We start from the raw sequence: 13,348 nt of genomic DNA, 5'->3' as shown, positions 1-13,348 counted from the left end.
GAGCTTTCTTAAAAGGAAGAATTCTTTAAATGCTATGGGGATCTTTAAAGTCTTATGGTATATATAAGTAATTGTTTCTTCATAAATATCTCCCATCTCCAAAAAAAAGTTTACTCACTTCCCCATCGGAAGTCAGTACCATGGAATGATGGGATCCACAGGCCACCTCGATTACTTTCTTGTGGAGCAGATTAGTGGAAACCTGACAAGGAGATAATCCTTGAGTAGTTGTTCCATTGCCAAGCTGACTGTAACCATTATTCCCCCAGGCATAAACTTCTCCATCTGAAAATCAATAACAGCAAGTTTCTATTTAGATTCGGCACACAAAAATGTTTAACTCTCTTAATATGTGTAATTTGTTCTTGAATAAAATCTGAAGAAAATAATTGGTCCATGTATTTTCACAGGATAACACAAGGATTAATAACATGATCACTTTTTAAAAAACGTATAAAACTACACAAATTACAGCTATTGCCCCCAAATAGTATTTCTCCTTTTTTAGAGTATAACATTTCTATGTTTTCTTCTTTAAATCTCCTTTCCAATGTTCCCTTGAAGGCACTAACTCACTCACGAGAATAGAGTTCTGCATGTGCTGGACATCCTCAGGTGCAAGCCCTAGTGAGCATTATTCATGTGAGCCTTGACAGAGAGTGTTAGCTGGCTATTCAACTGCTGTACACATCGCTTCGAAGCCCAACGTTGTCCCGGCTGGCATCCACCCAACCACACTACCAGCATCAGTTACTGTGTTAGATCAAAACTGCTTTATCCCTTCCTGAACCCAGAGGCTTTGCGGCCAATTGCAGCACCCTGATGCTACTTGCTGAAATCGGCTAAATGCTGTAAGCCTCCACCAAGATAAAAAGCACAAAATGGAAAGAAGAATCCGGTTAAGGCATTCGTACACAACAGTCTGACTACCGCATTCAGGGCTGGATTTTTGTTTTTTCCCATTTTGGGGCAAAAACGTAAGCAATATGAAAATTACCGTTTTCGCTACGTTACCGATTTTAAGGTCTAACTTTCAGCACTTGGGGTCTGCGCCAGGGGCGCAGCGCAAAGGGAGGTGTTGCACTATTATTCAGGATGCAAAAACACCATCCTTGCCAACTTTATTGCGGGGCCGGGAGCAGAGAGAGAGAGGCCTTGAGAGGGGGGGGGCGGGGGGGGGGAAATTCAAAGAAGACCCTTAGCTAACAAATCGCTGCAAAAAAAAATAAATAAAAGCTTACTTTTTTTTTCAGGTTTTCCAACTTACCGCTGCCGGCCGGGCTGCACCGTTAGCCAGGTAAAACCTATCTTCTGGGCATGGTGTATGGGTTGGGTGAGTGCCGAAACTCGGACGGTAATGCAATCCGAGTCGTTCCACCACTGGCACAGCTCTCCCCGGCGGTACTTCTATGCGCCGCTGCAAAAAAGGAATCGAGGATCGCGACCGGGCTTAGCGACTGGATTTTCGCCGCGGAGGGTCAAACATGGCAAAAACCCATTCGCAAATCACCCGAAAATCCAGCCACAAGTTCTTAAAACAGAACATACTGTCAGCTTGAATGACTGTCCAAATACTTCAGTTTTGTATGCATAAACTACTGTAATGTTGGCTTAAATCTTATTTCATGTCAGAAATACTGCACAGAAGTTGAGATGACTACAGGCAAGAATATACAAGATTAATAAGCAAATATAATGCAATTGTATTCCCCTGGTCATATCTCATAGGCAGTCCCTTGGAATCGAGAAAGACTTGCTTCCACTCTTTTTAAAAAAAAAAAATGAGTCCTTAGGTGGCCAATACGAGAACCACAGTCCTGGTCACATATGGGACAAATAGTCGTTGAGGGAAAGGGTGGGTGGGACAGATTTGCCGCACGCTCTTTCCGCTGCCTGCGCTTGATTTCTGCATGCTCTCGGTGATGAGACTCGAGGTGCTCAGTGCCCTCCCGGATGAATTTCCTCCACTTGGGGCGGTCTTTGACCAGGGACTCCCAGGTGTCAGTGAGGATGTTGCACTTTATCAGGGAGGCTTTGAGGGCGTCCTTGTAACGTTTCCTCTGCCCACCTTTGGCTCGTTTGCCGTGAAGGAATTCAGAGTAGAGCGCTTGCTTTGGGAGTCTCGTGTCTGGTATGCGAACAATGTGGCCTGCCCAGTGGAGCTGATCAAGTGTGGTCAGTGCTTCAATGCTGGGGATGGTGGCCTGGTCGAGGACACCAACGTTGGTGCGTCTGTCCTCCCAGAGGATTTGTAGGATCTTGTGGAGACATCGTTGGTGGTATTTCTCCAGCGACTTGGTGTCTACTATACATGGTCCATGTCTCTGAGCCATACAGGAGGGCGGGTATTACTACAGCCCTGTAGACCATAAGCTTGGTGGTAGATTTGAGGGCCTGGTCTTCAAACACTTTTCCTCAGGCGGCCAAGGCTGCACTGGCACACTGGAGGCGGTGTTGAATCTCATTGTCAATGTCTGCTCTTGTTGATAAGAGGCTCCTGAGGTATGGGAAATGATCCAGGGCTGCGTAGTGGATCTCGATGACTGGGGGTGGGGGCAGTGCTGTGCAACGAGGACAGGCTGATGGAGGCCCTTTGTCTCACAGATGTTTAGCGTAAGGCCTATGCTTCCGTACGTCTCAGTAAATACGTTGACTATGACGTAGTATTCCCTGGTCAGATAACATTCTGCTTTAGTATCCACTTTTACTTAAACCAAAGCAGACACTGATGTTCTAAAATCCAAGATTAAACTCATGTTTATTCATTGCGGATTAACGCACATAAATTATTTCCTGGATTGTCAACAGGCTCAGGGTTAAAAAGTCCATTCATTGGGCTCAATTTTGGCCAGGAGTTGCTCCATTTTTTTTTTGGAGGAGACCACTTTTTCTGGCGTAACTTAAAAATCCCCACTTTCCCCAATCAATTTGCACCAGTGTAACTCAGTTCGTTTTTTTTTTCTGAAAAGGGGGCATTACCAGCCACCTAGGCCAGTTCTGCCCATTTAGGCAATTTTGTCCAGCTAATAGTTACTCCATTTCTACTTAGGCCAGCATATATGGTCACTTCAGAAAACCCTTGGAGAGTTAAAGAAATCGGCGTAGGTAGGTACATCGGAGGCCATTCGGCCTCGGATAGGAGCGGGAAGCGGAGAGGATCTGGATCTGGACCTGAACCAACCAAGCCTTACCCTTAGTAGTTTTTGTTTGCAAACATTGCTAACAATTTTATAAGAAATAAAAAATTAAAGTCCTACCTTCATCTTCAAACTGCAATTCACCTTTCTGCACTCGGTCCGGGAAGGATGCGGGCCGGTGCAGGAGGCCACTCAATCTGGGCTATGAGCGGGATAACGCACTGGGAGGCCATTCGGCCTGCAGCGATGGAACAGGCCGGCATCAGGGCCCACAGAGCAGCTGCAGAGGGCATGACCTGGCAAGCATTGGGGGTCAGAGAGAAGGAGAGGCTGCAATTCAACAAAGAGGCTGGGGGCTGAGGGGGGGGGGGGGGGGGGGAAAGGAGGTCACAAGACTCAAGGGGTGGGAGAGGGAGGAGAGGACAAAGGACCTTTGGGTATGGTCCATCCATACAGAACCAGGGGGGGGGAGGTGGAAGAGGATGAAGAGGATAGAGAGGATAGAGAGCGAGCGAGGATAGAGAGCGAGCGAGGATAGAGAGCGAGCGAGGATAGAGAGCGAGCGAGGATAGAGAGCGAGCGAGGATAGAGAGCGAGAGAGAACTGCAAACCTGTTCTGCCTGCTTTCCTGCTGTTTTGACCTTCTTTGAAAGTTTAACTTTAAGTATGGGGGCAATACTGACAATGACATACCTTGTGCGAGTGTTCTGCTTCATTGTGCTACGTAGGAGACAATCGATTAGAGCTCATCACATCAGGAACATCAGAGCCCGTAGACTGCTGGACAGGAGTGTTCCCGGCGTTGGATGTGTCCAGAGCCGGGGGGGGGGAAAAGGGGCACGGTCTTGGGATGAGGGGTGGGCTGTTTGGGGCTGGGATGGGGCGAGACTTCTTCACTCGGGAAGTTGTTGGCCTGTGGGGTTCCCTACCATGGAGAGTTGTAGATGCCAGTTCATTGGATGTGCTCGGGAGGGAGTTGGATGTGGTCCTTGCGGCTGGGGGGTGTGGAGGGGGCATGTGGGGGGTGCTGGGGTGGGTGATCAGCCATGATCTTGTTGAATGGCAGTGCAGGCTCGAAGGGCCGAATGGCATATTCCTGCACCTATTTTCTATGTTTCTATGTTTACCCACATCCGAGTTAGCAATTTCGAGTTAGGCATTCATATCTGCACCTGAGTGATGCAGAATATGTCAGAAGGCTGCGTTTCCGCAGAGAAGTTATCCATTAAATCTGTGTGAGTTGCTGAGACCAGACCTGCAGCAGAGAAGCATCAGGTGGATTGCTTTGTTAGTTGAAGTGAAGGTTACAGCTGCACTTTCATTCTATGCCTCTGGATCGTTTCAAGCTACAACTGGAGATGTGTGTGCCATCTCTCAACATGCAATATATGTCTGCATTCATCAGGTCACAGGTGCACTGTATACGGAGAGGAATGACTTCATCAAGTTCCCAATGACCGCCCAAGCAATCCATGACAGGGCTGTAGGATTCTACATAAGAACATAAGAATTAGGAACAGGAGTAGGCCATCTAGCCCCTCGAGCCTGCTCCGCCATTCAATAAGATCATGGCTGATCTGAAAAAAGATATTACACTCAATTCCTTTATCTAAATCATTGATGTATATTGTAAATAGCTGGGGTCCCAGCACTGAGCCCTGCGGCACTCCACTAGTCACTGCCTGCCATTCTGAAAAGGACCCGTTTATCCCGACTCTCTGCTTCCTGCCTGCAAACCAGTTCTCTATCCAAGTCAGTACATTACCCCCAATACCATGTACTTTAATTTTGCACACCAATCTCTTGTGTGGGACCGTGTCAAAAGCTTTTTGAAAGTCCAAATACACCACATCCACTGGTTCTACCTTGTCCACTCTACGAGTTACATCCTCAAAAAATTCCAGAAGATTAGTCAAGTACGATTTTCCTTTCATAAATCCATGCTGACTTGGACCGATCATGAGGGATTTAGATATGGCCCCTATGGGTAAAGGGATCAAGGGGCATGGAGAGAAAGCAGGAAAGGGGCACTGAGGGAACGATCAGCCATGACCTTATTGAATGGTGGTGCAGGCTCGAAGAGCCGAACGACCCACTCCTGCACCTATTTTCCACGCCTCATTAAGATTCTCCTAAACTCCAATGTGTATAGGTTAATACACAGTAAAGCTCCCTCTACACTGTCCCATCAAACACTCCCAGGGCAGGTACAGCACGGGGTTAGATACAGAGTAACGTTCCCTCTACACTGTCCATTCAAACACTCCCAGGGAAGGTACAGCATGGGGTTAGATACAGAGTAAAGCTCCCTCTAAACTGTCCCATTCTGAAGGATTGCTGGCTTCCCAAAGGTACAGGGCTGCATTGATTGTACCCACATAGCCTTGCGAGCACCTTTGGAGGATTCCAAGCTGTTCAGGAATAGAAAAGGCTTCCAATCCATTAATGTGCAGCTCGTGGGTGACAACATGCATCGCATCATGTCAGTCGATGCAACATACCCTGGCAGCACCCATGATGTGTTCATCCTACGCGACAGCGTTAGAACTGTCATGTTTGAGCAGTAGCAGCAACCAGAAGGGCAGAGCTGGCTACTGGGAAACAAAGGGTACGGCCTTGCCACTTGGCTCATGACGCCCTTACGCGTAACCCGGATGGAAGCTGACCGTCAATACAACATGTCGCACATTATGTCGCGTAGCATCATAGAGAGAACCATTGGCATCTTGAAAGCGTTTCCAATGCCTAGACCATTCCGGAGGCTACTTGCAATACTCCATTGAGATAGTCGGGCAGTTCACTGTTGTGTGCTGCATGCTGCATAAATTAGCCATCATGAGGCAGCAGCAGCTGGTAGTGGAAGAAGACCCAGCTGCTGAGAGAGTGGCTGATGATAATGATGCGGAAGATGCAGGAGGAGGTGGAGGAGGATGATGAAACCATGCAGCAAAGAAAGGCTGCACCCATTTCTTATCCACCTTAGTCTAACACCACCCGCCTGGCTGTGCTTGATCTTGGACTCTCCACCATCCCTGCCCGCAGGCGGTGGTGCAGTGATTTTGGGCTTGGTACCAAGCTTATTCCTTCTAACATCTCGTTTAATGTGCACTTCTTGATGGGGGGGGGGGGGCGGTCAGGTGTTAATGTGGAGGGCCCGGCTTGAATCTCTTCAGAGGCTGGTGTGGGGATTGCAGTGGGAGTGGCAGTTGATTCTGTCAATGGGCACAGGGTCTGGGTGTGTTTCCTTATTGCAGCAGCTAACTCATTCATGCACTCCCTCATGCACCCTGACACTGTCTCAGCGGACTGAAACATTCCCTCCCTGAATGCTGTGTCATTGCCAGTGTTGGCCTTTCCACTACCTCTGATATTCCCTCCTTCATAGACACTACTCCCTCACTGATGTTCCGGGACATCGTTCCCATTTCCCGTGCCTTTGCTGTTACTTCTCCAGACAGTCCCGTTACATCATCACTCACTCCACCGATGGTGTCCAGGAGTGATCGGGTAAGATCAATGCTCTCCGCACTCAATGACATGATCTGAACTACGTCTGTTGCATCCTGCATCTCAGGAGAGCGTGGTCGATTTCTCCTTCCCCTCACCCTGGGTCTGCCTCACGGCATCCCAGTGGGAGCCGCAGCCTCAGATGGTGGGGCCCTGGGCGCTACTTGCTGCAGCCCACTACTGGGACCTGCAACATGGAAATGTGTGAAACCATGGGATGTCCCACCAGAACTAAAACCACTAGTCAGGGAAGGGGCTGGCAACTCCAACAACTGCACATGCTCCATATTCAGTAGATAAGTGGCAGCTTCATCCAGCTGAAGCAACTCCCTCTCACCCCAATGTTGGTCTGGAGGGTCGGCTTGGAAGATGTTCTCCCCTTCAGGCTCGTCCGCGTCTGAATCTTCTTCTGCATCTTCAGGATTGGCCTCAGGTTCTGCAAAATATAACAGAACAATCAAATGGTTAGCAGCAGAGGAGGGAGCAGGATGGGTGGCATGAGTAGGCGCACACATAGCAGGCCAGGCAGCAGGTTGATTTGAAGGGCCATGATGAATTTGCAGGACTTACCCTCTCCCTCGAGTGTGGGCCCAGCTTGTGCAGTGGTGATTGATGGGTCCTGCCTGGAGAAAAAGAAAGCAGCGACCCTCTCTTCCAAGGGTGTCAGTGCATGCAGATTTGGCGAGCCTCCTCCTGTTCGAGTTCTTTCCCTTTTGTTGTGGGACAATTTCTTCTGCAAAGATGAAAATGCAATTTTTTTTTTTTTTTTAAAAAGAGAGGGTGTCTTTCTGCTGGGTGGGACATATACAGCTGGTCACATTTACAATTGCAATTGCATTGAATAAGTGAAAATATTACTTACACTAATCACTTGACCAAGGTCCTGCCATTTCCTTTTACACTGGCTTCCAGATCTCGGTGTTCACCACTGCGCAGAAATCTTCTGCAACTTGGTTCCAGCGTTTCTTCATTTCTTTCGGTGGCACGTTTGTGTGACCTCTGCTGCTATCCAGCTCCTGCCATCAATGACATTAACTAGTGTCTCCACTTCTTCCAGCAAGAAATTCTTTGTTCTTCGTCCACATTGCTGCATTGCTGCTCGGAGTCACTCACAGCACTTTTCCAATGCTCTTAGACACGCAGTCCTGATTTTGCATGCAGCAGTGATTTTTTCAAACACGCAGTACTGATTTTTCCAAATACAGCACTCCTACCTGCTGGCATGCAACAGTGATTTTTCCAAACACACAATACTTATTTTGCATGCAGCAATGATTTTTCCAAATACAGCACTCCTTCTGGCACCTCTGCTGCCATGCAGCATTGCTTTTACCAAACAGCGCACTGCTTCTTGCATTCAGCAGTGATTTTCCTACCACAGCACTCCTTCTGGCACAAAAACACAAGCAGCTCTTTAAAAATGGCCGATTGCTAACTCGCAGCGCTACTGCGCATGCACGGACATCACCATTCTCCACTGCGCATGTGCAGACATCCCGGCACATTTTCCAGCGCAGAACGCAGGTTCCCACCCCGCCCCCCACACACACACGTCGATTGTCCACGCTGCGCGACTGCAGTGAAAGGCCAGACAGCGGCCAAAGTTGCAACATTTTTTTCCGACGCATCTCCGAACATACATAAGCGGCGCAACTCCGGTAAGTACGCTGAAAAACAGGCTCGGCCAAAATTGAGCCCCTTATATGCAACTCTGCTTGAATTATAATAGGCAGTACACAGATTCCATCCAGCTGGAGACTATATTCCACTCTACAGGAATTGCCAAGGATTGTTACTAGGAAGTGCAATAGCTGTTAAAGAATATTAGTTTAGATGAAGTAAAAGAGCTGAGGATTTAACAAGGATTTATTGAAACTTCAATTGCTCAAGTCCCAGTCATTAAATCTAGGATTAGCTGGAGTTACTTTCCTGAAACCAGGCCAGAATGTTGACACTCTAGGAATTCCCCAGACCCCATCTCTCTCCTTGTACATCAGGGGTAGCTCCACTTTAAATTGCAGCAGCTACCAAGAGTATTTGTTAAAATGGTAGAGCTGAGCAGCATTGGTCAAAGTTCCTTTGTTTATCGTAGCATACGTTACCTGAAGTCGTAAGCACCAGGTGGGGTCCACTCCCGTAACTTAGATGAATGATCTTCTTGCCACACAAAATCTCTATTTTCCTGGGTTCAATTGTGCTCTGAATATCCCCAGTTCCTAAGCAGCCACTGCAGTTAGTGCCAAAGGCAAACACCTATTGCAGAAACAAACAATAAAGTCAAATCTCATTTTGTATTTAGTGTTGGAATTCTTGACAATTTAAATTGCTCCTCAGTAACAGATTGAACAGTTTAACTAGGGGGCATAGTTTTAGAATAAGGGGTCGCCCATTTAAAACGGAAATGAGGAGGAATTTCTTCTCACAGAGAGTCGTGAATCTTTGGAATTCTCTACTCCAGAGAGCTGTGGAGGTTGGGTCACTGAATATATTTAAAGTGGAGATAGCCAGATTTTTGAATGATAAAGGAGTCAAGGGTTATGGGGAGTGGCCAGGGAAGTGGAGTTGAAGCCAAGATCAGATCAGCCATGATCTTATTGAATGGTGGAGCAGACTCGAGCGGCCAAATGGCGTACTCCTGCTCCTATTTCTTATGTTCTTGTGCAATCTCAAAGAATAACAACCTGCACAATTTTACACCTGGTACACCAACATATTTAATTTCAAATTTTCATCTTATGCAGATTTCAGTTTTTGTAGATAGAAACATTCCAATGTTCTCTCATGTATATTTGCCCTCCCTTGGCTTACATTGCTGACTACAGAATTGCTAAATCCACTCTACTGCTAACAACATAAATATATATATATTTTTTTTTAAATGTTGTTGGAACCATCAGACACCATGGAAGCTCAGCTATTTCGCAACAAACTTCAGCTCAAGTAGTAGTCTAGACTGCATGTTTTGCCCGCTATTGTGTCACACACCGTACCTGCCGCTAAAGGAACACAGAAAACAGGACAGATATCCATAAAACAAAAAGCAAAATACTGCAGCTGCTGGAAGTCGCAAATAAAAACATAAAAAATGCTGAAAACACCCAGCAGGGTCAGGCAGCATCTGTGGAAAGAGAAACATGAGGTTTAATGTTTCAGGTCGATGACCTCTTCATCAGAACCAGTTCAGGGTGACTGCAAGCTCAGAAACCACTGCTGGCAGACTGGGACGGGGGGTCACAAAATTCAGGAGCACATGAACGGTTGAAAAATTATTGCGAATATTTTTAAATTCAGAAGTTCAACATTAAGGTAGCATTCCTATTTTATGAACAACAACTTCTGTTATTTGATTCAATTTTGTTTCCAATAACTAAGAATCGGGGAGCATGGCTTGAGATTTCTAAAGAAAGGACATTCATTACCTCGTCATTTTCTGTGACATATAGAGTCTCATTACCAGATGTGCCAAAGATGCAGGCTCGACGAATCGAAAAGAGGTCTTGTGGTGGAAGCAAGGCAAATAATGGCCACTTCCCAACATCCACCATGACAAGAGTCGTTCAGTGCAGCACAGAGTGACAAACAAGACCTAGAAAGAACCAAAGTAACAGAAATGAACATCCAGTGTTGATCTCAACACTGCTCTTATTTTCAGTTCACCATGATCGTTTTTGCAAATTCTGAGGGGGAAAAATGTCTATGCCTTGGATATAGGTTTGATCCCCCTACTCTGCTGAACTTCCTGAATGCAGCTCTATTAGGTGGAGAGGTTTTCAGCAAATGACAGGTGCCTCTCTCACAAGAAGGGATACAGGAACTAAGAGGGTCATTCAAAGTACCCTCTGGTGGGCAGGTCCGTAGGTGCATTGGGAGAAGTCAGGCAGATGCCAACTTTCCTGCTTCGGATTGTGCCTCGCCTGGGAAGACCAGAAGGGACAAAAAAGTGAAAAGGCAAACACCAAGAAAACAACCCAAATTCAATTTAGACTCTACTTTTGGTGTGGGTCCAAATTGATCATTTTCAGGCAAGTAACATGAGAAAAAAAGATAACTTGTCCTAAATCTATTAGTTCTGAGAAAACAGCCATGAAACTTCTTCAAAGGTTTAAATTGTTTTGCATCCCTCCTAAAGCCCCGATTTGTATAATGCATTTACAAATATGATGAAAGCCCACAGATCATCGGGCCAATTTTCAACTGCCCTGCTCCCAAACAACATCTAGAAAATGGATGCAATGCAGAGGAATAATGGCTGGTTATCCTTTGCTTCCATTTTGTTCCTGAAGAGCACTGCCCATGAACTTCCTTTATGACTGTTCTGACATGTGCCCAAAGATGGCAGAGCAATGTGAATTTCATGCAAATGAATGACCTCTGCACTCAAACCAGTTAAAGAAACACCGAACTTGCATTTCACATTCCCAGGATGTCCCAAACTGCGTCACGGCCAATTAAGCACTTTTGAAGTGTAATCACTGTTGTAATGTAGGGAAACGCGGCAGCCATTTTGCACACAGCAGGATCCACAAACAGCAATGTGAAAAAGACCAGATAATCTGTTTTAGTGGTGTTATTTGAGGAATAAATATTTGCCAGACACAGGGAGAACTCCCCTGCTCTTCTTCAAATAGTGCAATGGAATATTTTACATCCATCTGAGAGAGCAGATGGGGACTCAATTTAATACTGCACAGTGTTGCACTGAAATGTCAACCTAGATTATGTACTCCAGTCCTGGAATGGAGCTTAAACCTACAATCTTCTGACTGAGAAATTAGACATAACACTGAGCCAAGATGACACTGCATAGTGCAATACATCTGGTAAGATTGGTATGATCCCACTGGGATTTCATACTTTGAAAAAAATACATTTCTGCAGCTACATTAATATTTGGTCTTCTTGATGATGGATATACTCTCACTGCATTTCATTTATCAATTATTTGATTCACACATGCAATGTCCAGTTATGCAGCATCAATAGTGGAACCATAAAAGACAATCTGAAGATATGCTCCCTTTTCTGTTGCCCACATGTTCAATTAATTCCTTTTTTTTTTCCCAGCTCTTATTTCTCTAGCTACCCAACTTCTTTGCAAGAATGTCCTGGGGATTTATGATTTAGAACTCTCTGAAAGAGATGTAATATCTTTCTCAGCTTCTTTCAGTTTTGCACTTTGCTTATTATTTTTTTCTGATTTTCCTCATTTTTATTAAATGTTTTTTTTATTCCATCAATCCTTTTTCCAATATCTGCATGTGCATCTCACTTTCCAGTATTTTCTTGTTCTTAACAAATTCTTTCCTTTGATGCAACATTGGAAATAAAGCTCCACCATATCCGAGACTCCACACTTTCTCAGGTCAACTCCACACTCCATTGAGCACATGTAACCATGGTTGGAAAAAAGCTTTGTTGCAGGACACTGTAAATGCCCACTTACCTCTTAGCCCTAATTTTATCAAGGTACCATCATTTTGTCTCAAAAATTCTAGAAGTAATACAAACACCAGCTGATTAATTGATCATTTGCCAGAGCCATGGTTATCCAATTAGCAGAGAATCACAGATCAGCCAACCATTGGATCTGGTCAATTGGGAGGTATATGACAGAAGCATCCTAAAACTTTGCATTCCAATCATTTAGCCAAAACCATGACTATTAAATCACCAGCCATAACCACCTGTGGTCCAGAGAGATTTCTGAGGGTTTGGACAGCGTAAAATATGAAAGATGAGGCAGGGGTACAGGTGAACTACTGCTGAAGATGCAGTACTGATCAGGCTTTGTTGAATCTTACATGACAAATGGAATCTGGACACTTCTGTTTATACACGTACCGCCAAGACCAACAATTTAGAGGCACCTCAGATGCTGGTTATGAGCAGATCTTGAACATTGGTCTGTTGTAGTACTATGCTTTGATGTATGGTAGTTATAAAATAAAAATGTGAAAACTCACAAAAAAAGGGACTTGAAGGATATAATGTTAAGAGCCGGTCGAATAATTTAGTAAACATCAATCTCTTAGCCCAATACAAATTATCAAGTGCCAAGACCAAGTATGTGTAAAGTCTGCAGTCTATACACAGTAAACATTCTGGAAGCTGTGGGGACTACATATGTCCTGTTAATAGTTACATTTAAAAAAAAACATAAAGACAGGCAGAAATTCCGACCTAAACACTGATCACAATCACTTTTATTCGGCCCCTGAGCTGAACGTATACACTGTATCCTTAATAAATACATATAGTAAAAGATTTCCCATTTTTTAAACCATGGAAAGTGTGCATCCAGCCAAGTCCTGCAGCACTGCAATTCCAAAACTTACATTCGGATAAAGTAAGCAGTTCAGATGCAGACAGGCCCGGTCCTGGTCACCAACTCGACTCCTCTTCCTGTTCCCGTCTCCAAAAGGGAGGGGTGGCTAATGAGTGTCGAGCGAACCGAGTGCGCATGGGTTTGCGGGGACCAATCAGAGTCCAGTGTCCGACTCTCGCGCGACGGGAAAACGGCCCGTGCCGAGTTTGGAAGCTGGTCGTTTTGAATGGGCGCGCGCCGGTGGTTCGCACTCCAACGGTTGCTGAACCCACCCTCGGGCTGCAGGCTCGGCGTTATTTATATAGTGTAACATAGTGTAGGCTTGGGATCAGCAGCAAGTTTTAAAGGGCTGCAGCAGTCTAAAGGGACATTGCACCCC

The 13,348-nt window shown here is 45.6% G+C and overlaps 1 protein-coding gene and 1 long non-coding RNA gene across 5 annotated transcripts in view; both read right to left on the bottom strand.

The window, feature by feature from the left end:
• The window catches only part of rcbtb2 (regulator of chromosome condensation (RCC1) and BTB (POZ) domain containing protein 2), a 70,842-nt gene extending 57,763 nt beyond the window's left edge, over window positions 1-13,079 (bottom strand). For 2 of the 4 annotated variants that reach the window (XM_070894045.1, XM_070894046.1), the window contains exons 1-4: window positions 12,980-13,079; window positions 10,064-10,230; window positions 8,747-8,897; window positions 119-285 (exon numbers count right to left, since the gene is read on the bottom strand). In XM_070894045.1, the coding sequence (XP_070750146.1) occupies window positions 119-285; window positions 8,747-8,897; window positions 10,064-10,189 (444 nt within the window). In that variant the 5' untranslated portion in view covers window positions 10,190-10,230; window positions 12,980-13,079. Of the gene's footprint in view, window positions 1-118; window positions 286-1,267; window positions 1,552-8,746; window positions 8,898-10,063; window positions 10,231-12,979 lie in introns of those variants that run through there. The other 2 variants (XM_070894047.1, XM_070894048.1) reach the window with 2 other exon arrangements.
• LOC139276287 (uncharacterized) lies at window positions 5,453-7,830 on the bottom strand. The gene is made up of 3 exons (XR_011595895.1): window positions 7,507-7,830; window positions 7,215-7,377; window positions 5,453-7,080 (listed from the first exon to the last, which is right to left on the bottom strand). It is a non-coding gene; the product is annotated as an uncharacterized lncRNA (long non-coding RNA).
• Window positions 13,080-13,348: the final 269 nt, after the last annotated feature.

This window comes from Pristiophorus japonicus, chromosome 11 (assembly GCF_044704955.1).
Source record: "Pristiophorus japonicus isolate sPriJap1 chromosome 11, sPriJap1.hap1, whole genome shotgun sequence".
Classification (NCBI taxonomy): Eukaryota; Metazoa; Chordata; class Chondrichthyes; family Pristiophoridae; genus Pristiophorus; species Pristiophorus japonicus.
Note: the sequence above shows the minus strand (reverse complement) of the source record. Positions and strands in the feature narration are given on the sequence as shown.